Raw genomic sequence first — 24,989 nt, forward strand, 5'->3', positions numbered from 1 at the left:
AGCCATAGAGATGATCAGAGGGATGGAGCACCTCTCCTATGAGAGAGTTGGGGTTGTTCAGCCTGGAGAAGAGAAGGCTCCAGGGAGATGTTATAGCACCTTTCTGTCCCTAAAGAGAGCTTACAAGAGAGCTGGAGAGGGACATTTTACAAGAATATGTAGTGATAGACCTTAAACTGGAATAGGGCAGGTCTAGATTAGATATTAGGAAGAAATTCTTACCTGTGAGGGTGGTGAGGTACTTCAAAATGTTGCCCAGAGAGGTTGCGGACACCCTACACATGGATGTGTTCAAGGTCAGGCTGGGTGGAGTTTTGAGCAACCTGGTCTAGTGGAAGATGTCCATGACCATGGCAGGGGGGCTGGAAGTAGATGATATCTACGATGCCTTCCAACCACAACCATTCTATGATTTTCTATATTTTTAAATTTTATATATTCAATTTAATTTCTGTTTTTTTCAGATACATCCTACCTTATTAAACTAAAAGAAACAAAATGCAACAGCTGAGTATCATTTAATGAACAGTATGTGGCTTTGATCTCTTGCTAATGTGTGAACAGAACAACTCTTTTTCAGAAGCTTTTTTTTTTAAGCTGACTAGACACATGGTGATAGTCGTTGTCACGAAGCTGAAGGTTTTTACATGGAGATATGAAAAACGTGTGCATGTGCAAATACTCTTGCGGAAGTGAAGCAGTGTTCAGGTGCACTAGTTCTGTGGCAGGACTTAAAAATATATCTAGATCAACCTAAAACTGGAGAAAGAACAATAGTTCCTTTAATTCTGGGAGTGCGGGATGTGTAAAATTCCCAATTTCTTTGCAGGAATTGATTTCCACACTGCTGAAAGTAAAGCTCTTCATGTTCAGGTGGAACTTGTGCAGCAGCTTCTGCCTGGTGCCTCTCCTCCCAGCGGCTGGCACCACGGACAAGAACCCGGCCCCCTCCTCTCGAGGCCCGCAGTTTCGATATTCCCGCAGGGTGACGAGGCCCCGGCTCAGCCCTGAGGGCGGGTGCCCTGCGCGGGTGGAGGGCAGGGGCGCAGCTCCGCAGGGTGACGAGGCTCCATTTGAGCTGCCTCCCTACGGGCGGGTGCCCTGCGCAGGGCTGAGGGCAGGGGCGCAGCTCCGCAGGGTGACGAGGCCCCGGCTCAGCCTTCTCCCTACGGCCGGGTGCCCTGCGCAGGGCTGAGGGCAGGGGCGCAGCTCCGCGCAGCTCCGCGGACACGCGGGGAGCGGCGGGCGGCGGCTCCCGCCCGGCACGGCCTGCCGCCCCGGGCGCGCCCGCGCCCCCCGCATGCGCAGCGCGGGCGCGGAGCTGTCCGAGCGCTGAAGCCGCGCGCGGCCGCCCCATTCCAGCACAGCGCCGGGCATCCCCGCCCCGCTCCCTCCGGCACCACAGCCCCCTCCCTCACACCCTCCCGCCCTCCCCGGCAACGCCGACGCTTCCCTACCCAACGAGGGGGAAAGCAGAGCGACCCAGTAGCCCCACCACCGTTCATAAATACTAATTGTCAGCGAAAGGGGAATAAAACATATCGACAACAGAACTGCTCTCAGCGCTGTTCCCTTTTGCCTGATGCTCCTCTCGTAGTTCTGTTTTCTCCACTTCTCTTTTCCTTTTTTCCCCCCTTTCTTTCCATTTATTTTCTTCTTTTTGCTTGTTTTTTTTTTTTTTTTTTTTTTCCCCCCCCTCCATCACCAAAAGCAAGTCGGGGGAACGACTGTGTCTGATGCCTTATCTCTTTCGTGCTGACTGCTGGAGATGAGCCTAGGCTTGACCTGACCATGATTCCAAGGACTGGCACTTCTCTTTTACCCCTACTTTGTAGAGATCCAGACCTTCTCTTCCTGATTGTCAAGAAAATTAAATTTTTGCTGAATTTGGAAATCTAGGCAGCAGCAGCTTACTTTTTCCCTGCATCTCTCTGGAATCGTTTCTGGGATATTTCCAAATCATCACAGAAAGCAGGAGGAATGAACCGGCAGCTAGTGAAAATTTTGACAACCTTGTTTGCATTTTTCTTAGAGACAAACCACTTCAGGTAGGTGATACCACTCTGTAATAATATTTGTCAAAAGGTCGTGAGAATCATAACTATAAAGATAATACGTCACAATAACCTAGTTTGTTTGCTGTATTTGAGAGTGTTTTGTGTTCATTCTATATAGACTATCCCTTTTACACTCAGAGACTCGTTGCTTGGTAACAAACACAAAAAATAATAATCCCAAGTTTGGGTGATCTATTTTCCATTTTCTGATGCAAAGATGTGGGGTTTTTTTCACTGTATATCAGTACAGCTAAGAACATTTTCTTTGGCTTTTCTTCCTAAATGCAAATTCTCTGCTCCTGGCAAAGGTTGTTTAGGAAGTTGCTTTGGTTCCCTACTCTTCAATCTTTGGAAATGATTGTACCGGTTTTGTCAGGGATGTAGTTATTTCAAATTAGAGTAGCAACCCTCTGATTTTGGGAAAACCCTGGATCAGACTAGTATTGTGTTGACTTAAAGTCCCAATGTTTCTGATTTTTTTTTTTAATGTTTCATGAGCTTTGGCTTCAGCTAATGACTTTTTTGTGGTCCTGAGCAAACAGGTCAGTCTTATTAACCAGAATAGCATTTCAGAGGAGATTCATTATTGGACTGTATGCTGCTGTGCATCTGCACGTACAGGTGAATCTACACGTAAAAGTGCTCTAGGAGCATGAGGTATACATACAGTGACAGAGTGAAACAGTGTTTATATTTTTGAGCCTGGGTTCACAACACAACTCATAACTAGTGGGCTCTGAATGAAAACAGAAGTAATTTGTATATGAATAAGTGTACTATCTTAATTTTCCAGTTTTTATTTTCTTAACTGAATTATTTCATTATTTAAGTTGGATAGATCATCTGCTGTGTATTAAATATTAAAAATATTTGCAATGGTACCCTGTCATTGACAAAAGCAAAAGGAAGCAACCGCCTCCTATATATGAAACCTGAAAAAAATGCGTGGAATCACACCACGAGAATTTACTATCACCTTACCTTTAACGGTTTGGGTGAATTGTTTCTCTTTTGTAGCGAGAGAGAGGATTTGATATTTTCTTCTCCTTTCAGATGATCAGATATGATATCTTTATACTTGCATGTAGATGCAAGTATAATGAAAACACTCCATGAAATACTCCTGAAACTGAGAGGTTTCCTTTGGGTAAATATTTAAACCGAGAGTGGTTAAGAAGTCAGAGTCAGAATTACTTTTAATTTAGCTCAAAGATAAAGTGGAAACAGACACAATGAAATTGGTTATTTAAGACTTAAGATAATGTTTTATTGTTAAATCTGTGCCTCTACACACCAAATATGACCATTTTCATTCTAGTTTCTTTTTCCCTGGGGAACAACCGTGGGGAACTCCTAAACTGTCTTTCTCTGCAATGTATTATGTGTTTGCAGTATGCAATGTGCTCTGTACACAGTATTTCACACACATGATATCGTATCAGAAGTTTTCTCTTAAATCCTTGAAACAGACGTTTTCAATGAACTTGCATATGAATACTACTGGTGATACTAAATTTTATTATTCAGTGCTCATGGATGGGGGGTGTAAACTCCCCTAAGAAAGGCTGTGGCTATAGGTTGTGACTCTGAAACCCTTTTTGCCATGTTGGGAAAGAATCTGGACACTCACTAGCATGATTTAAATATATTTTGGGTAGCATCTGTAAAAAACAATTTTTTTTCCATCTGTATCTTTCCCACCATTAACAAATCCAGTATTTTTCAGTGTTGCTTGCTAAGTGTTGTTGGCTGTTGTTTGGAAGTTTAAGACCATCTTAAACCAGTGTTGACATAACATTTTAACAGCATCCATGCAATTAAAATAGTGATATAAAATGGGATATCAAAATCACTCTAAGATGGACCTACACATTGAGGTGAAGAGTAAATTGAATCTTCTTAAAGTCTAAAAACTGTAATGAATTTTTTTTTTTAAAGCTAAGGCTTTTTCTGAATAGAAATTGTGTTCATGCATGATACCTGAAACTTATCTTTATTTCTAGAATAAACTTTTCAGATGAAAGGTAGAGTATGTTGCTCTTTAAGAACATTAATTTCTACCTTCACTGAGTTGAGACAATTTTATTTAGTTATGTAATTTCTCCATGACTTGAATACAATACAAGCTAAATATTAGCTAATGGTGGCTAATAATTTATTTAGGACGACTTTCTGTAAAGAACATGATTCAAGATCTGGAAAATCCCCCTCACAGACCCTGTCTCCTTCAGATTTTTTGGACAAATTGATGGGAAGGACATCGGGGTATGATGCTAGAATCAGACCAAATTTTAAAGGTAAGTTTTCTAAGACTTCTAATTAATTAATTGATAAAGTTTGGGATAAATTATAGGTTTTGAGGAGTTTTTAACCTCTGGGTTTAGATTAAGTTTTCAATAACTTCACTTCTCCAGTGTTATAGTGCCGTGGAAAACAGCTGATCTATGGGGTGGACTAGGAGACAGAGCAGTGTAGGTATTAAGAGTCCAGAACTTGAAAACCCTCTTTTGACATGACAATTATGTTCAGCTGTCAAAAAATGCTTCTGAAGACCTTACTAATTTAATGTAGTGAATAGGATTATGAGCTTCAGACTAAAACAAAATGAGATGACTTGTTCCTGAAATTTTTGAGCCACAAAGACAATATCATTAAAACTTTCATGCTGAGATATTATCTTCTTTATAGCAGTGTCTGAAGAAAAAAAAAAAATCTATGTTTTCTTTCAACTTGAAGAAAGTAAAAGCTTCTTCCCCAAGGTAGGGGGGACTCAAGGAATATATACAGAAGATTTTATCTTGCAAGTGCTGAATAAATTATAAAAACCAATGGCTCAGGATCCTTATAAAATATAGAAACTGCATTTTGTTTGGTACTTTTATGACAGCCCCCATTTCTTCCAAAATTTGGGCTGAATTGTGGAATGTCACCACTGCCATCCCAGCACAAAGAAGGCTGTGTACTGGAAGCTTCTTTTGCAAACATTATTACTCAAAGCAAATTTTCCTTGCTGTAGTCCTATAAATCCCTATAGAAAAGAGCACAGAATATCTTGTGGTTTTCTATTACAGGAGTCGGGACTGAAGTTTTCATTGCCAATATTTAGTGTTTTGGGAGAGTCCTTTAATTCCACCCAAATCATCTCCTCTATGCCAATTTAAAGCTCAAAACATGGTTTTATTTTGAAAACTGATAGAATGCTTTCTCCCTTAACAAATCTCATGGCAATGTACATTTGCAACTCATATCTATTAACTCTGGCCACTGAAATGCATTTTTTCCCATATTAAGCCTTTTTAGCAGTACTGTGAAAGTTGATAATGGCTGGAAAAATAATTTCTTAGCCAGTGAATGAACTGTAAGGAGAGAAGAAGCTCACATGTCAATGAGAAAAGTGTTTAATTAAATTTAGATCAAAGATTGGTTTCTTCTCTCTGTTCCACATGTGCAAATTACAAGATTTAGAACAAAGTGCCTTTTTTTGACTGCTTCCTGTGCGTGAGCGAGGAGCAAACCAGTATGGATTTCAGATCCAAAGGTTTGAAAGCTGACAAATTAAGAAAACTGAGTCAGTGAAGTCTAAAGTCTTAATTTCAGAGTATTTTTCAAAGTGCTTATTGAGTTCCTGAACTGGTGTCCACATCAGCTTATAGTAAGTAATATTGCATAAGTCTCTCACATTCATTTTGTGTGTTTCCATGAGTATCAGCGAAATTTTAGAGAATGTAAATGAAGGCAGAAATTGCCTGAGTTGATCATGATATCAATCCTTAAGAACATTTTCCTGCTCTTTAAATAGGGGGCAGAAGGGGTGCATTAAAAAAAATCTTCATCTCTTGTATATCAGACAAAAAAACAGTAACAGAAGCAGTCCTGTGTACATACATGGCTTAGAGACAGAGCTCTCTATTGCTCCCTAGGATGTCTCTACAACCATTTGAGGACAGCACAGGAGGCAGGTTCATGGCTTTGCTCCCCTGGTGCTGAAGTGTGTAGAGCAGGAATTGTGTGGTGCACGCTGAGCTGTTTGACAGACCCTTCTCCCCTCTGAGTCCTGTATTTTGTTTGCATTCCCAAAGTGAAGTTGCTGCCTGTTGACACGTATGAGACCTTACTGGGAAAGCATCTGCCATATTTTGGTTTTTGATTTTTTATTGTCACACTCCAGAGCAGGATGGTACTTTGTGGTAGTTTGAGCTGCTAAATAGATCTTCAATTCTTTCTTATAATTTTGTGTCTGTGAGCTCTCCCACTCCTCTGATGAGGGGCCTGAAAATTCTTGTTCTTTGCTATGTTCATTTGAATGGTATTTTGGACCTCAGAGTTTAGAACTAGGGAGTTAAGTCATGCAGTTTTGAACTTCACATCACCAGTCAAAACCTTGCCAGCTAATAACCCTGTTTATTAGTCAACATCCATATTTTCATTGCCCAAGTCTCATCAATGTTTCAAAGAAATGGAAAATACTAATTGTTCTATATTACATACTTATTCCTTTTAAAGAATAAGGATGTCTGCAAAGGAGTCAAAATAAATTTATTTTGTTTGAAGTTAGTATGATAATGATTATTTTTTTACTGAGTCTTTACTCTGTCCATAATAAATTTTTCTGGTTTTTAACATTTATATATATGTTGAAGATAATTTTGGGGGTAAGACCTATTGCACAATACTGATATTATAAATCATATAAATGGAAGAATGTATTAAATGCTGAATGAGTACCTGATTCATAACATTTTTCATATTTTAAGGAAAGAACTTGGTATAATAAAAGAGGCTACTGGAGCAATGGTTTAAACTAGGGATCTTCTGTCTGGTTTGGATTTTAGTCTGGGGATAATATTTGCTTACTATGTTTCAGAAAAGGCATTGTGAATCAAGATAGTTGTGCCACCTTCAGCCTCTCCTCACAGGGTCTTGGGGGGCAGCTGTCTGAGGAGTGGCTGAGGGCGTTTGGTCTGTTCAGCTGCAGAGGAGGAGGCTGAGGGGAAACCTCATTGTGGTCTTCAGCATCCTCACAAGCGGAAATGGAGGGGCAGGCACTGATCTTTTGTCTCTGGTGACCAGTGACAGGACCCGAGGGAATGGCCTGAAGCTGTGTCACAGGAGGTTTAGGTTCAATATTAGAAAAAAGATTTTTCATCCAAAGGGTGGTTGTGCACTGGAACGGGCTGCCCTGAGGAGTGGTCACAGCACCAAGCCTAGAGAGCTCAAGAAGCATTTGGACAATGCTCTCGAGCACAAGGTGGGATTCTCTTGGCCCTTGTGCAGGGCCAGGAGTTGGGCTTGATGATCCTGATGGTCTCTTGCAACTCAGTTAATTCTGTGATTCTCTGATTCTACTCATGCATTTGTCTAGCTTTTTCTGCTTTAGAACAGTTACACAGCTTTTTCTGAGTCCACTACAGGGATTTTAAAGTGTCAGAAAAGTCTGGTTTCATGGAAATGCAACTGAGTAGAACACATTTATCTTGTGCCATTGATTTTACAATAATTAAATATACTTTTATGACTAGTTTGAATTACTGGAAAACAGCAGCTATTAGATTATGTTTTGAAATAAAGGCTGTGCATGCTAAAGAGAGAGGAAAATGCTACTTACTGGAACAAGGTGTTTTATTCAGATAAAGCATTTCTTCATTAGTGACTACTTTTTCCTATCTTGTTCTTGCAAATTAAAAAATTCAGGAAGATAGTGGGAGAGCAACAGGTGAATATATAAACATTTTGACATCAACAGCAGGGGTTCTTCAGTTGTGATTTTTTTTGTGGCTGGGTTTTTTTTTGTTTTGTGCTTGGTTTTTTTCCAGCAGTACTCTATAATGAAAAATACTTTCTCTTTTTTATTGTTCTGTCTTATACAATCATTCGAACACAGGAAAACATATTTCTTTTTCTTTCTGATTTCAAGTGGTTGGATAAAAAATGTCAAGACACTGAGAGGGGATATCTCCCTGATGAAAAGCCAGAAGGAATTTCTAGAGTGACAGCTCTCAAAACTGCCCTTCTTTAATCATTCTCTGTCAGATATTTAGTGCATACTTTTTCATCTTCCACTTATCATTCATTGAATTTGAATAGGCTAATAATTTGTGTAAGGACACAGTGGGGAATACTTTTAAATGTAAATATGAAGACTGCAATCTAGTACTAACTGAAGTCCCTGAGAGTCTTTCTGTTGACAGCAAATGTATGCTCATGTGCATACATGAGTTGGTTTACAGTTTCTTCTTCACTTATACCATCAGTTGGGCATGAAATATAATAAAAGATTAAATATAATAAAAGATGAGGCTTGCACAATGCATTTTTACTTTATTAATATTAATTTTCTATTTTTTTTATGGTAAAACACAAGAGAAGCAATGTCATTTACTTTCTCCAGTGCTCACTTTGGTTTCAAAGTTTAAAAAAAGGCAGGAAATAGCGGTGTAGAGCATCTCTGTTATGAAACTAGCCAAGAATGTGCTTTCTTATTGCTAGAAACAAGGGATGGTAGCTTAGTGTACATTCAGCTCAGGCTCAAGAGCACTGCATGTAATGCCAGCATACAAGGGATCAATCTAAAACTGAATTACAACATGAGATGTGGGGCTAATGGAGAGCCAACCTGAATTTAACAATCTAAAACTGAATTACAACATGAGATGTGGGGCTAATGGAGAGCCAACCTGAATTTAACATATCTGAGCAGGTGTTGATCTTCAGAGGTTACTAAATTATTTCAACTTTTTAACACTTTCATCATCTACCACCACTAAAAATCTAAATGCAATCTAGAAATTATCAGAAAGAAATAACTCCCTTATCTATAGGCACTGCTATGTCCATTATGCCAAATACTTTAAGTAACAGGCTGGCTGTCATGCCCTGGGTACAGAGCAGGGGAGTTGGTCACCAAGAACTGCAGAAGTGTGTTATCTTCAGGAACACAAAACATTTACAATGAAGATGATAGTGATTTTCTTTGTATTGAATTTCATTCCATGTTTTAAATTCAGTCTTTCTGATTGAATTATTATTTACTAAAGATTATTCTTATGGAGTTACAGGAAAGTGTATAGCAATAGTGCCTGCTAATGTTACCCTCATGGCTGGATGGTGGAATACAGTGTGAATTAACTTGCTCAAAAGCTGCTGTTTTGTTAGTGATGCAGTTTGGGGGTGTAGGGCCATAGTTGTAAAAGATTAGTCTGTGATTACAGCAGTGTAATGCCATTTTCATGTCGAGTCCCTGGGTTTATATCTGAATAATAAACACATGGACTAAGTAATTTACTGACAATTAGCCTGACAACTGTTACAGGAAATGGCTTATGCACTTTAATACTTTAACTCCTTGGCAGCAAGGATCAGGTTTTCCCATATGTTCAAACCCATTGCTTACCTATTTGGCCCCTGAATTGACCAGTAATGAAATGTTTAAAAAACATGAATGAAAAACACTGAATGACATTTTAGGGTGAAATTAGTGGCATCAAGCTTAATAAATAAAAGCAGCTTTCATGCACATGATAAGAGGATCTGTCTGCAAAAGTTGACCCTTATCTAAACATATAAAAGTTGAAAAACATACCAAATATAAGCTACAGGACTGTAGCGATTTGTTCTCCAGTGGCTAACAACCTTCCCACCCCGCTTCAGTTGGTAATAATTACTGGCCCTGAAGTCAGATGTGGTGAATATCCTGTACTGGGCTATTCTTCACAAAGGGCCAAGTTCAAAGGCTCAGAGGGCCAAGTCCAATGGAGACTCAAATCTTGTTCAGGCAGAGCATTGTGTAGTAAGAAAGGTGCATTCAGGTTTTAGGGCATGGGATGAGGATTCTTTATAGGAGAAGGGCAACTACCGGGGCACTTTTCAGATCTGGCCAGACTGTTGCACTCCCTAAATATAGTTGCTTGAGATGTCCAAGCATATATTATTAGGAAGGTAAGCTTCTGTTTTATTTTCTGTCTTGAAACACATACAAAACTTTGCAATGTTTTCAGATAAAGTCATGTACACACACCTCATTGCACAGCAAGGTGCTGCACAAGGATACTTACCCACAGGACGTGGGGTTTATTTGGTTTTGGTTTATTTTTCTTCAACTGCAAAAATGAAGCTAATAAAATGATGCTCAGTCTCTGCCCTAGGTATGCACATTTTCAGGCAGAAGAACCCTTAACTGTGTTTCTTTTAAAACTGCTAGGGGGAAAAATAAAGGGCTACGGACCTTGCACTTCTTCCTCTCTAATTTCAGGTTCTTCCTCAGAACATGAATAGGCTGGATGAGTTGCATGGCTAGTTAGGTTATGTCTAGGCTACTGACAAATGGGGCCAGACAGCGAGCTCAAGGCACCCCTGATTAGCTCCGCTGCTTGGCTTTTTGCTCATCCCCTGGACCTCTTTCTGAGCTGCCCACAGCCAGCTGCTTGCAAGGCAAGCCAGAAAGGCTGTGAGCATGCAGCAGGGTAAAGCAGAAGCTAACCAGTGCTGCCTGACATCCAAGCTGAAGATCAGTCCAGGTCTTCTTTTACATATAAATGTTTAACCACAGTCATCTGTATTTTATTGGTGTGTTGCCTTTATTCAGAACCAATTATTTAATTGAGAGACATCAATAGATTTGGCTCTTGTTATGGAATATTATTCTGCTGCTGTATAAACTGCAAAGGGTATTTATGAAAAACAAATGTCAAAGCAGAGCCAAAGACCTTTCATATCAAAGGAGTAGACACTATTGTTTTGATCATATTCTAATATAAGTGTAATGTTTTTATCACATCCAGTGTCATGTTCATGCTTAGATTTTCTATGCAGTTGAAGCCAAGGCCCTTGGGTCACTCATTAAGGATCTTGTGTTTTGGGTGTTTTAGAAAGCAAGCAGTTTATATTTAGAACACATAAAAACATGTACATTACATTTACTATAAGTGTATACATTTATAATCTACAACTCTATTTTACACGGTTACTAGAAAAATGAATTCACAAACCAGAAATATGCAGTTTTATTCAACAGATTCAATACTTAATTTTTTTCCTATGTAGATTTCCATGGAATCCCAGAATGGTTTGGTTTGGAAGGGACATTAAAGATCATCTAGTTCCAGCACCCCTGCCACAGGAAGGGACACCTTCCACTAGACAAAATTACTCAGTTCTCAGGCCAACCTGGCCTTGACAGCATCCAGGCATGGGTCCTCCACAACTTCTCTGGGCAACCTGTTACAGCATCTCACCACCCTCACAGAAAATAATTTCTTTCTTATATCTGATCTAAACCTATTCGCTTTCAGGTTAAAGACATTATCTCTTGTCCTGTCACTACATGTCCTTGTAAAATGCTCTTCTCCATCTCTCTTGTAGGCTCACTTTAGGTAGGCTAGGAGGCTACTGTAAGGTCTCCCCAGAGCCTTGTTTTCTCCAGGATGAACAACCCCAACTCTCTTAGTCTGTTCTTACAGAAGAGGAGTTCCAGCCCTCTGTTCACATTTGTGGCCCTTCTTTGGACCTGTTCCAACTAATCCATATCTTTCCTGTGCTGAGGGTGCCAGACCTGGATGCAACATTTCATGTGGGGCCTCATGAGAGCAGAGCCAAGGAGGACAGTCCTCTCCCTCTCCCTCTCCCTCTCCCTGCTGCCCACACTGCTTTTCATGCAGGCCAGGACAGGGTTGGCTCTCTGGGCTGTGAGCACACATTGCTGGGTCATGTCCAAGTCTTTCTCCTCATCCCTTCTCTGCCCTGCCTGTGCTGGTGTTTGGCATTGCCCCACATACAGGACCTTGCACTTGGCCTGGTTAAACTTCATGAGGTTCACACAGGCCCACCTCTCAAGCCTCTCAAGGACCCTCAGGATGGCGTCCCTGCCCCCCAGCGTGCTGACCACCCCACCCAGCTGGGTGTACGAGAGCTCCTGCTGAGGGTGCACTCAGTCCCACTGTCCACGTCACTGACAAAGACATTAAGCAGCACCAGTGCCAATGCTGACACGAGCTGTTGGACTTGGACACTGAGCTGTTGACTGCAACTCTAGCAGGACTGATGAAAGAGGTTCCTGCTCTCCAGAGTCCCTTATCACCATGCTCAGGGCTCTAAACTTTCCTGTACTCCTCAGGCAGCTCCTGGGTGTGTTGCTGGCACCCTCATGAACCAGCAGCAGTGGGTAACAGCGAGCTGTACCAGGGTGAGCAGCTCACCTCTCTTGAGAGCACATGGCTCCTCCCTCCACACCTGGTGGAAGAGTCCCGCACTGTCCCTTTTCTCAGCTGCACAGGTTGTCACACAGGGAACAGATGGAGCTGCCTTACTCAGTTCCAGCAGCAATCCTGATCTGACAGGTCTTTCCTCTTCACTCTCCAAAGCAGTGAAGTGGTTCTGTGATGGCACCCCAGCCTTCAGGGGAAGTCTCATCCTCCTGCTGGTCCTTGCCTGTCCAAACTTCCATTCTTCTTCATTACTGCCCCCCTCTCTCTCTCTGTGTGGGGGGCAGTTCTTGACTGTGGGTACATGTAAATCTCTGATTAAGTCATTAAAAAATATATGTATGACAATTCATCTTCCAAATAAGCATTTCACAGTCTTTCACAGAAATGTGTGATTTTAAGTCTGCAGAGATGAGCCCCCCAGATGATGCAGACAGGGTGGTACAGGGTCTAGCAGAACTCTAACATGAAGGGTGCACCATGTATGGCATAAATAGTGACCTGTCAATGTCATAAACACCAAGTCCATGATTAAAATTCTAAATTTATAGAAATATAAAGGCTCTGATACTGGAAACTGTGCAAGATCTAAGCCATACAGTACATGAGAGAGAAGTGTAATTTACCAAGCGTTCAGTTACTTATGAAGGTTAAATAAGAGCAGCCTAGTGGCTTATTTGAACTGTGCCAGCTACCAGCAATCCTCAAGTATTGCCAGGGAATGAAGATGTTATGATTACCCCTGATGCATCAACTCCATGTTAGCATTTCATGAGTCAATAAAAGAGGAAAGCATTTAAAGTAGGACTTAGATGGAATATGAGTCCACAAACAAACCCCATACCCCCTCTCCAGAAATCTCTGATCCACCTGCTTTGTAACTCTTGGCAGTGCATTACTGTTTTACTTAAAGTTTCTCAGATTCTCTCAGTTTTGCTCTCAAGTGTGCACAGAAGTGCCCCAGTCTGCTTTACAGAGCACCCACCTCTCTCCTAACCCAAATTTAGACTCTCTGATGAGGCACTGCTCCACCTCCATCTCGCTTTGTGGACCAGGCATCTCAGAGCCTGCCTTATATTCCACAGGAAAAAGATTCCTCTCAGTGTGGATCTGGAATCACTTAACATGCCATGCTGCCACCCCCAAACAAATGGTGTCTTCTGGGTGGCCTGCCATCCTCTACAATACATAGAAAATTTTCTGGCCCAGTTTTCCCTTGGCTTAAAGAGTTCTCCATCTGATCCAAAGGAGTATAAATGATTCTGAGAGGTCTATTTTGAAACAAAGAATTCAAACTTGACTAAGCCAGGAAAAAATTGCAAAGGGAATGTGACCTTTCAACCTTTCAATGTAGCTGCTTGTCTGAGAAAGGAGAGCCTTTACTCTTGACCACTTTGATGAGATGCACAGAAGTGTCTGTTGTAGCCAGTACACCTTAGGGACAGCTGATGTGACTGTTACAAAAAATGTGGTAAGGACAGGGTTTGAGAAACAGCACTTCTCTCACATTTCCTGATGATTGCCCCAGCCGTCAAGATAGAAGTATTTTAGCAGTACCCACAGCTGCACTTTAGGATGAATCCCACCTCCTCTGAATAAGAGACAGTGAGAGATATACTATCCCATTTGCCTAGAAATCCAGAGCTTTGTAGCCTAAGAGATGCAAGTCAGCATCCCCTCAATCTGAGACAGGCATAGAATCTCTTAGAAAGGATCCTTTCACATGAAATCTCTCAATATTTTGTTATTGGCCACAAAACAGATTGTATTTCAGAAGGAAAAACTGAAATTCTTGACTGATTTTTCAGTGTAAGGTTGAATATACTGATCTGGTGCAGAGTGGTCTGAGCAGTGGATCCTGAAAGGAGATGCCTCATACCCACTGAGAATCACAGTTTCAGGAGGGCACACAAAGAGTCCATTGCAGATTTCTTGCTCTCTGCAAGTAGAACCCTGCTGTGCTGAAGCATCATGTTCTGCCCCATGGACCACATGGCTCCTCCTCAAGGGCCTGGGTATTCTGCACCAAAGCAGCAGCCACTGCAACTCTTTCTGCCTGCCGTGGGACTGGGATTTTTTGGCTGTAATAAACAGTGGGCTGTCCGGGGAAGCACAGTAGCAGAATGATGCTCTTCTCCCAAAGCTAATAACCTCTACCTGTGTATTTCTGAGTCTCCAAAGCCCAGGGCTGCAGAGAAGCAACGGGGCACAGCTGTGACTGGCTGAATTGTGGGCACTCTCCATTAAGGAATGGTAACCAACACTCAATTGATTCACACTGCACGAACAAACTCCTTGCTCCTCCACCCCAGGAACACAACTACGGGTTATCTCCCTTGCTTTTGTCCTTGGGGAAATATATCTGAGAAAAGGCTAAATGCTTTCCTTAAACTGACATAATTAGTCAGGGAAAACCTAGGATTACAATTTACCAGATCGATACTCATTATGTTAGGCTGCCTCTAACACTCCTGATGTGTGTTTTTTATATGTCTGTGTCTCAAGCTATGAAACTACTGTATCAGAACTACTGTATTGCTATTTCTCCTTGCACTGTTTACTATGTCTGATAAAGTATTAGTCCTAAATAATAAACAAAACAACAGAACAGCTTGCTTAGAAGGCTGCTATAAACTCTCACACTGCAATTTAAATCAGCTGTTGAAGAGATGCAAATGACATGCATGGTGCCAAAGCAGGAGCATATGTAAAAATTCCTTTTTTTCCAGTTGTGAATTTGCCTATTGTTGTGCATGTGTTTATGCACAGGCAGCAGGCAAATTCCCCCTCATGTTAAACTAAAATGGAGTGTGTGTTTACTCCATATAAGTTTCAGACTGCAGCAATTTTCCTTTCCAGGCAGTGATATCCCATCAGATGGAGCAGTCTGAGGTGTTAAAGCCATTGGTCAATCTGGTTATAGGAAACATCCAAAAACAAGCATTTGGGAGAATTTTTCAGCTCTTTGGCTTTTTACCTCTGCAAGTAATTTTGTACTCTTTGGCTTCATACCCCTGAGAGTTTTGGTTTTTGTCACACTTCAGAGGGGTGTTTTGTGTGAAGCAAAGCACACACAATCTGTTAAAAACAGACTTTAACTCCTTGGTTTTTTTTAAAAATAAAATACAAATTTGACTTATCAAAGTTAAATATAATTAGGGATAGATTTAATTTAGATGAATAAGTTCCTCAGTGTGGACACAGTCTCATGTGGATGACTTTGTAGAAGACCTCTGCTCATCATGACTGTTAGTGGTAGAAGCCAGAAAAAGATCATATGCCCTGACCCTGCAACATGGTTTATGTCAGCAGAGCCTATGTGAAAGCCATGTGGTGCTCCTCACAGCAATGCAGTGAACATCCTGCATCAAAGAGCAGATTTGGTATTGATAAAAAGTAAGGCAGTCGGTTTGGGAGATACTTTTTTTTAGGTTGCCAAAGAGTTCTCATTCCCTTCCCATTCTTCCAGTCATTTTATATATACAAAGAACAGATGACTGAAAAAAATGCATGTGAAAGTCACCCAAGAAGTATCTCAAGGATGTCTTGCAACAAAAACACAAATTATCTCTTGTATTTAGGATGTGGGATTCAAGACAGGATATTCCCCAAAGGAAAGGAGATGTGTGAAGGAGAGGGATAGGAGGCTGAGTTAAACAAGCAACAGATCAACTGATGGGAACATAGAAGATGAGAGTCAGTATGGAGAAATTAATTTAAAAATAATCTTCTGCACACATTGTATGAAAATGAGTTGAATTGTAAGGAAGTAAAAAATAGGAAATACTTAAAAATAAAAGGAAAATTTTATTTTGTTAGTGCAAGATCTGATGGGTATTTGCGTCAGTGTCTCTGACCTTTGCTGATTGACATCCATACTAGCTCCTGACCATTTCTGTTGTCATTTGTCCCTATCACTGAGCCATCCTATTTGTCTAAATCCCATTGCTCACCTGCGTCCCATGTATCATTTGGTGTATAATTCCATATCACCCATAAATCAATGTCTGCTCTCTAATATTAGTCACCCAAACTGCTTTTATAATTCAAGTCCTGCATATGCCTTCAGACTGTAAAACAAGGAAGATTACGGAGAAAAGCTGGTAGGATTGTTAAATAAAGGGAATGTCTAAGGCTCAGAGGAACAAGAAGGGAGGTAAAATGGATTCTGAGTCCTTTCTGTAGCCACAGGGATAGGTATTGTCTAAGCCTGTATTTGAGATTATAGCTGTTGACACTTATAGCTGAGCTTCCATTAATTTCTGCAACACAAGATCAGAATCACAGAGAAGAAACAGAGTAAGACATATTTACAGAGAAATAAACAAAGTAACATTTATTTTAAAAGAAATCTTTTGAAATGTATGCCAAGAGAGTAATCAGTTCATTCTGACTTAAAATAGAAATCTAGATTAGTAGCAATATTTTAAAATTATATTTTTCTTTTTTTCTTTCTTTCATTAAGTAGATCTTCCCTCCTACCTTCTCTTCTCAGTGAACATATTTATATCTTGTGGTTCCATGCAGTCTCTTAGAGGAGCTGGCTACCCTGGCTTCATAAAACATTATTAATAAGATTACCCAGAAGGAGTTTGTCTGACCCTATGCTGGAGCACAGAGTTCATGATTTCATGACTGTAGATATAATATCATCTTTTGTTTAAGCACATTCAGGAGTGTCCCAGGCCTCTGCACATGTTATGCTGTTCCCATGCCAATCAGCAGGGAAGAGCTCTGTTTTCATTAACGCAGAGCAACTGAGCAGTTTCTCAGGATCAGGTGTGAGGAGCATCTTTGCTGAGAGCCAATTCAGTGAGCACTGTTTTGTGATAGGAAGAGAAATAGAGGTCCAGGTCTTTTCATGTCAGAAGAAAAGCAAAATATTCCTTTTGCCCAAATACTGTCCATTGCTCTATTGCATTGGAAGAAGGAAAACTTTAGAAAGAGATGCCTTGCAAAGAGGTGCTTGTCATGACTTGAAAATCTGAAAGATTAGTAGAAAACTCAGACAAAGAAAAACAATTTGATGGACATATGAAAGATTAAAGGATTGATTTGAATCTTCTCAAAGTTGACATAAATTCTAAATAACTTTGCACTCTAATCCTGTACTTCCAGTGGGAAGTTTCTAACTGTAAGATTTCTGATTCAATGTTTTTTAGACTTCTTTCCACTGTTTCATTTGCACATGGAACATTTTAGCTCTGGGAGTGGCTGCACCCAGTCACAAGTGTTGCTGAGGGTTGTGTAGTAATATCTGAGTGAGCTCTCAAGTGATTTTCTCAGAGATGTGCTGCACAACACTGCAGTGATACAGGGCTCAGCACGAGCTATAATGTCTGGAGTTAATAGCCTCCAGTGAATTCCAGCCTGCCATGACTACACTGGTACCATCCCTCAAACTCCCTATGTGAAAGCCTGCTCCAGCACGTTTATACAATCCATTGTGACTGCTGGGGCTGTATATTCTCTGTAGACCAGCTCAGGTTAGCTGGGTAAATCAGGAGCATGTCAACTGTTTAACAGGCTTTTCTTTTCTGAACTCCTGGTTTGTGAAGCGAAATGAAATAGTGCCCGAAAATTGTTCTTGTTCAGTGTCTATTAGATAACCTGTGTGGATATATCCCACTGTAACCCAGAGCTGACAGTAATGTATGTTTCTGTTATCAGCCTCAGCAGAAAGAGTCAGGGAAGAATGAGCACATCATATGGACTATCCTGTAATGCCAAATGCAGAACTGAAGAGGCTTTGTAGAGTGAGACTTACCTTCCTCTGCCAGAACTGGGTCTGTGGACAAAAGCATTCACTGAATGTGAAGCATGCCAATCCAACAATTTTCACAAGGGCTTTAAGGCACAAAAAAGTCCATCTTAGCAGGGATTCTCCTTCCTTGAAATTTTGATAGGATTTTACCAGCATGACTCCAGTTACATTCAGCAATAGTCCCACAGCTGAAAACTCACACACCACTTCAGGAATTGACTATTCACTGTTTGAGCTCAGTCTGTGTCAATGTATATATATAGAGATGGCTTTAGCAGTACTTACTCCGGAGAATTTTCTTTCTGTGACTCTTCCTGTGATCACCTGTACAATTACTGGAGTATTTGTCTTGGGAGGCCTCAGTGGTATTTTGCTGAAGAAGAGCTTTCAATTCTGCAATATCACATGCCCTTCTTACATCCAGGTGGTCTCATAGGGCCACATTCTTGCTTAGATGCTTTCTCAAGCAAGTGAAGGGAAGCAGCTTAAATCTTGATGTAAGAGTAGAGTTCTCTTTTTGTTTGTTTGTTCATACATATTTGTACATGCACTTCTGGAAATAGACAGCTAGAACTAGGGAAAAATTGTACTTTCTGCTGTCATGCTTTCCTGCTGATTCCATCCAGCATTGCCTCTATAGCTCACCTGCTATGGGTAGGACATGGTGTGTCTCCCCCAGTCTGAAAGATACCATTTTCATAAATGGTATTGCTCACATGTATTTCTCAGACACTTGGTAATTCTTGGACTGAGTGATATCGATGGGAATGAGAGTCCTAAAAAGATTTTAGACACCTAAAGATCTCTTCAGGTTTTTCTCTGATTCTGTAAGTGCTTTTATGACTCAGCCTCAGTCTGTTGGTCATAAATATATATTGATTACACAAAGTACAATTCTGAGTCTTGAATGCAACAGTAAGCACCCAAAATCATTGCCATATTCCTACCAGGGCAAATGGCACTCTCAGCAAGCTAAGTTATTATATATGACAGATGAACTTTCAGAGTATGTTTGTTTTAGCTTGATGAAGCAGAACAATAATTTTGTCTTTGAGTTTACCAGCAAATTGAATCAGTGCAAAATAGCATACAATTATTGCATTTCTTGAGACTTCTGGCCTTACAAATTTGTGTGTTTGGTTTGATTGGTTACTTTTTTTGTTTGTTGTTGTTGTTGTTTTTGTTTGGGTTTTGTTTGTTTTTGCTTTGTTTGGGTTTTGGGGTTTTTTTCTGCTTTTTTTTTTTTTTTTCTTTGTTGTTGTTCTGTTCCTTTTTAATTTGGAGTGGTTTCTGTTTTTTAATTTAGTAGGTATTATTATCATGAATTAATAATAAGTGACATAAACTTAATAATCCACATTGGATTCTGTTGAACACTTCTAAGGAAGAAGGAATTCTGTGTTTACTAAGCATGATTATACTTAGGCAGTCAGGGTAATGAACTTGACAGAAAACCCATAGGAAGAAAACCTCATAGAAGAAAGGCATCACTACCCAGCAAAAAATGTCACCTTGATTTGTCAGCCTTAGGGTAAGTATGTTGTCCTGGTGCCGTTAATTTTGCCTCCTGTGACTGAGCTGTTAAGACTCTAATGAGAGGATGATGTTTAAATAGAGGAAAAGATTGGTTTTGCCCAAAGGCAAAATGCTAGGGAAAGACAAAATCTTACCTAGGTGCTTGCAAAAAAAGCTACCTGTGGTCTGCCTCCTGATTTCTTACTATAACCTTAAGCAAACTCATTAAATTGTGTGAATTTTCTCATCACAGTTTGGACTACACATTGTATGTGCCCATGGAAACAAGTGTGCAGCCGCTTCTTCTGGGGTAGCTGCAGTATCCCTTTGTCTCAGAGGAACTTTTTCAGTGCATCAAAGCCACCTTTGTGTGCCTGGCCCAACACCCATGGTCACTGGCCACAGGACTGGCTGAGCTGCCTTTGATAGCTCTTCTCCTGTCGTTCTCCTGTGTGCTACACTCTGAGCAGGGAAGGAGCTCGGATGATGAACAGCTTGTCCCTGTCTAATGACCATGGCTGGCTGAGATGTCCCAGCAGCAGTTTATCCTTGTCTGAGTTACAGGGATGTGCCTGCAGGGCCGTGGAGAGGTGTCTTGCCAACTCTTGAAGTGGTAACTCAGGCACCCGTAGCACTGCAGCTGCAGAAGCAGAGGCCTCCAGAGGAGTTAGCTCAGTTTCAGGTCTCATGAGGACTCTGATGGATGTTGGAGGCTGTTCAGTTTGGTTGGGGATAAATGGTTTCCAAACCCCAGCTGTCTCCAGAGCTCACACTTAAAAACCACCTCCAACAAGTTCCTCTCTCCTCCCCTCCTGTCCTAGGATGTGTGTTACTGGTGCTCAGGTCAGCATGTGGGTCTTTGTCCTGCCACCATCCACATTTTGATCACCTCCCTTGTTTGAGCTCCACATGCAATCCCTGTCCTACAGACGATGGGGTTCTCCATCCTTGGTGGGATCACCGCCTCCCCACTTAGCCCCTTGGTTCTGTTCCTGGGTTCCTGCTCTACCTTCAAACTCAGGTGGGATTGATTTTAGTCTTTTCAAATAGTTTTAATTATCCTGCTCTCGGTGGTAAGGGGAGAAGGGAGGTTTGGCTCAGCTTTCTCCTCTGTAAATACAAAATAAATAATTTGAGATAGTGAGAAAAAACCTCTACATTGGCACAGAGTTGAATTGAGGAGGTAGACCAGAAAATATTACATATAGAAAAAGATAAAAGATTTGTCACAGATCTAAATATCTTGCCAATATTTCCACTGTCATTCCATAAGGTGGTTCTGCCTCGTTATCTTTTATTTTTGCTTCCACATGTCTCTGCTTTGCCCACAGTTCTCTATGTGTACTGTATTTTAATCCCTTAATAAATACACATATCAAAGAAAACTGCAAGTGTGCAGGTATCATTTTGAATCTCTTGTGTGATTATAATATTCTCTTCCCACTAAGAACAATTTAGCTATATGGTTGGAATTACTGTGAAAAGTCTGCCAGGTGTGACCTGGAAACTCTACACCAAAAAAGACAAGAGTTGTGATGAACTTGAGGACGTAGACATGATTAGCTGCAGTTAGGATCATCTCCAGGGAAAGAGTATGAGTAAATCTTCTAAAGAACGTACCAAATGGAGCAAGATTTGTGACCGTGGGCTATCAATACTGAAGAATATTTAGCAGAGGCTGGAGTTAGGGCCTGGATAGGGCTCGAATGTATTCCTCCCAGCACTCATCACTCCATATGGGGACTGTTCCACACATTGGGATGGGTTCACCTCCTCTGGCAGCTGATAAGGAAAAGATTAATTCTCTAGCCAGATGGCAATAAGATCACAGACACCTTGGGTACAGAAGTTTTGAGGCAACATGCCACAGTACATTCAGGGAAATATTCTGTGTATTCTGGTTTCTTGTGGGTAAGGTGAGCAGATGAGTGCCAGGGACTTTCTCTAAGTGTTAAGTGCCCCAAAGTCACAGGAGGTGTGTGACACATTCTAATGTCAGGGTTTTCAGGAAGGCAGTGTATCAGAGAGCCCTGCTGACTGGTAGCAGCAGCAGCAGCAGCCCCAGCCCCTCTGGGGGAGCAGAGGAAAGGGAGCTGCAGGGAACAGAAGTAATACCTGAGCTGTTTATCAGAATACCAGACATGTACTTTCTGGTTGATTTGAGCATTAGCTGCCTGGCTTGGGCTTGGTTTGGTGGTTTTTTTTGCCTGAGTCCTTTTGAGAAACATTTTCCTTATGACTCAAAGAACTTTGATTATCTTGAATGTGTCTGAAAGGCACCTGGACTGTTACCTTGTTGCGTTGGAAGTGAAAAAAGGAAAACTAGGGGGAGCAAATAATTTAGTTATAAAGTATACTTTGATTAATTTTTTGTAGGTAATGTCAACTCTTTTTAGATTTTAGGCACTAAAGTCAATTATTTCCTTTCCCTTTGAAGATTTGTAGATTGTGTCCTGAAACCTTGGCTATGCTTCATGGAAGTTTGCTGCTCTCATTTTAATTGAACAATTAGATTAGAAAAATCTTGTAGGATGAAGTGTGTGTTAGTTTACCATTCCCCCTTGTCCTTCTGCAGAATGCCCCCACTAAAAAATTTGTTTACATCTTTCTTACAGGCCTGCTTTAAGTACTGAAAAGTCACAGTCAGGTGTCCCTGGGACCTTCTCTTCTCCAGGCTGAACAAATTTTACACACCTTTCCAATTCCCAGAGCAGGATGTTGTGGGTGACTGTGTCAAAGGCTTTACAGAAGTTCAGATAAATGACATCATTGCCTTGACCACTGATGTAGTCACTTCTACCATAGAAGGCCACTGGGTTGGTCAGGCAAGATGTGTCCTTGTTGAAGCCAAGGCTGTCCCAAATCACCTCCCTGTCCTCCACGTGCCTTAGCACAGCTCCCAGGAGGATCTGTTCTGTGATCTCCACAAGCACAGAGGTCAGGCTAACAGGTCAGTAGTTCTCAGGGTCCCCTTTTCTCCCATTTTAAAAATGGGTGCAATGCTTCCCTTCTGCCAGTCACCAAGAGCTTCACCTGATTGCCATGGCTTTTCAAATATCATGGAGAGTGATTTGACAACTACATCAGTGAATTCCAAGACTAGGATGCACCTTAGCAGGTCCATAACTTATTTATATTCAAATTCCTCAGGTGAGGAAAAAACCTGATCTCTCTTTTTTTACTGAGTTTACTAAGTTCTTATAGTTCTTAGAGTGTTCCACTTCTACCAGCAGAAGGCAAGTTGAAGACTTAATTATAATTAAGTATGGAAATGGAGGGAGGTGTTTGCTTTATTATAAAATACAGTGCTCTGGCATGTACCTACTCCTGCACATCTGGACTGCAGTCTGTGATGTGGCAGCACATTTCCTAACATACATAAGCCATGTGTTCCTAACACAGTTAAGCATGTGTACCAGGTTCTGCTGGCACTCAGGAGTTGGAATTGTGATGCTCACATACAATGACCTTTGCAAGACAACAGCTGTGAGCCTCCTTCTCCACAGTTTTTACCATCAAAAATGGTCTTTAGGAATCCCATGCCACTGATACCTGTAAAAAAGTCCAAATCAATAAAAACTTAGTGATGAAGAACTAGGCCACAGAGCACTTAGGCCAACTGGACACAGACAAGTCCATGAGACCACATAGGAAACACCCACAAGTGCTTAGTATAGCTGTGGAAGCTGGGTGGTTGCATTCTTAGTTATCCTTAAAAAGGTCATGGCAACTGGTGAAGGTTCCTAATCATGTGGGGAAAAAAAATGTCACTTCTACCTCTAAGAAAGACAAGCAGGAGAACACAGGAGTTACAGGCTGGCCAGTCTTACCTCAAAGCCTGGAGCAAATCCTTTTGAAGCCATTTCCAGATATGAAGGACAAGAAGGTGACTGGTTGTAGTCAACATGGATTTCTGAATGGGAAATCATTCCTTGGAGTGCTAATAGCCTTCTATAATGACTTGAAAGGCTTAATGAATCAGGGAAGAGCAGTGTATATCTCAACTTTAGCAAGGCTTTTGTTAGTGTCTCTCACAACATGGAACAGATTATTGGAACAGACCAGCTAAATGGGCATGGAAAACTGACTGAATTGCAATGCTCAAAGGGTTGTGATCAACAGCACAAAGTCCAGCTGGTGGCCAGTCACTACTGCTGTACTACTGGCACAGGTACGGGTCAGTACTCTTTAACATCTTCATTAATTACCTGGATGATGCGGACATGGTGCACCTTCAACTAATTTGCAGGAGATAAAAGACTGGGAGGAATGGTTGATGCCCTAGAGAGTTTCCTGATATTCAGAGGGACAAGGAAAAGCTGCAGAAATGGGCCAACAGGACCTCACTGTGTTCAGGAAAGGGAATGCAGTGCTGCAACTTGGAAGGAACAAACTGGGAGATGCCCAGCTGGAATGCAGATTTGCAGAAAATGTCGTGGGGCTCCTGGTGGACACCAGGTTAAACATGAGCCAGCAACATGCCCCTGCAGCAAGGGCAGCCAATGGACTCTAGGGCTGCATTAGGCAGAGCATGGCCAGCAGGATGAGGGAAGGGATCCTTTGCTATGCTCAGAACTGGTGAGACACACCTGGAATGCTGAGCCCAGCTCTGGGCTCCCCAATATGAGAGAGACATGGACTTATTGCTATGGGTCCAGAAAAATGTTATTAAGGTCATTAAGAGACTGAAGGATCTGTCATACAAGGAGAGGCTGAGATTGCTGAGGCCACTCAGCCTGGGGAAAAATGATTCTGGGGAATCTCAGCCATGTGCATGAATAACTGATGAGGTGTAAGTAAAGAAAAGGTAGCCAGATTCTTCTCAGTGGTGCCTAGTACCTAGTTAGCAAGAGAGGCAGGGGGGACAAGCTGAAACCCATGAAATTCCACTTAAGCATAAGAGAAGCAGTTTGCTGTGAGGGTGACTGCACACTGCACAGGTTGCCTGGAGAATCTGTGGAGTGTCCATCTCTGGATATATTCAGAGTCTGATGTGGCACAGTCCTTCTGTAGCTGATCCTGCTCTGGGACAAGATGGACTACGGGTGACTACGGGTGATCTCCAGGAGTTCCTTCCATCTTCAATGATAGAGTGACTCAGTGTGTCCGGATGTAGAGAAACACATTGTTCAAGGTGCCTAGCTAGTAGAAATACCACCAATTCAAAGGAACAAAAATGATAATATGGAGGGAAAATAGCACACTATTTGTCTTGGTTTTGACTTGGTATTGGAAATGAAAACACATTTGCAAAATAAAAAGGAAGCGTTTTAAAAACAATTTTTGTAAAAACCCTGAGTTGAACAACATACCTGATTGGAATTTAACAACTTCAAAACATGTTACTGTTGTAGTTTTTATTTCCAAAACCAACATGATTGTTTCCTTTAAGGTGGGTAGTCTAGCACTCAGGAAGTCGACAATGGACGAATTAGTTTATTCTTTCATTTTACGAAA

At 41.2% G+C, this 24,989-nt stretch overlaps 1 protein-coding gene across 2 annotated transcripts in view; it reads left to right on the forward strand.

Annotated features, from left to right (window-relative positions):
• The first annotated feature begins 1,980 nt into the window (after positions 1–1,980).
• The window catches only part of GLRA2 (glycine receptor alpha 2), a 121,046-nt gene continuing 98,037 nt past the window's right edge, over positions 1,981–24,989 (forward strand). For both annotated transcript variants that reach the window (XM_041416495.1, XM_041416496.1), the window contains exons 1-2: positions 1,981–2,048; positions 4,221–4,354. In XM_041416495.1, the coding sequence (XP_041272429.1) occupies positions 1,981–2,048; positions 4,221–4,354 (202 nt within the window). The remainder of the gene's footprint in view (positions 2,049–4,220; positions 4,355–24,989) is intronic.

The sequence above is a fragment of the Onychostruthus taczanowskii genome, unplaced genomic scaffold, assembly GCF_017590055.1.
Source record: "Onychostruthus taczanowskii isolate IOZ18803 unplaced genomic scaffold, ASM1759005v1 scaffold52, whole genome shotgun sequence".
Classification (NCBI taxonomy): Eukaryota; Metazoa; Chordata; class Aves; order Passeriformes; family Passeridae; genus Onychostruthus; species Onychostruthus taczanowskii.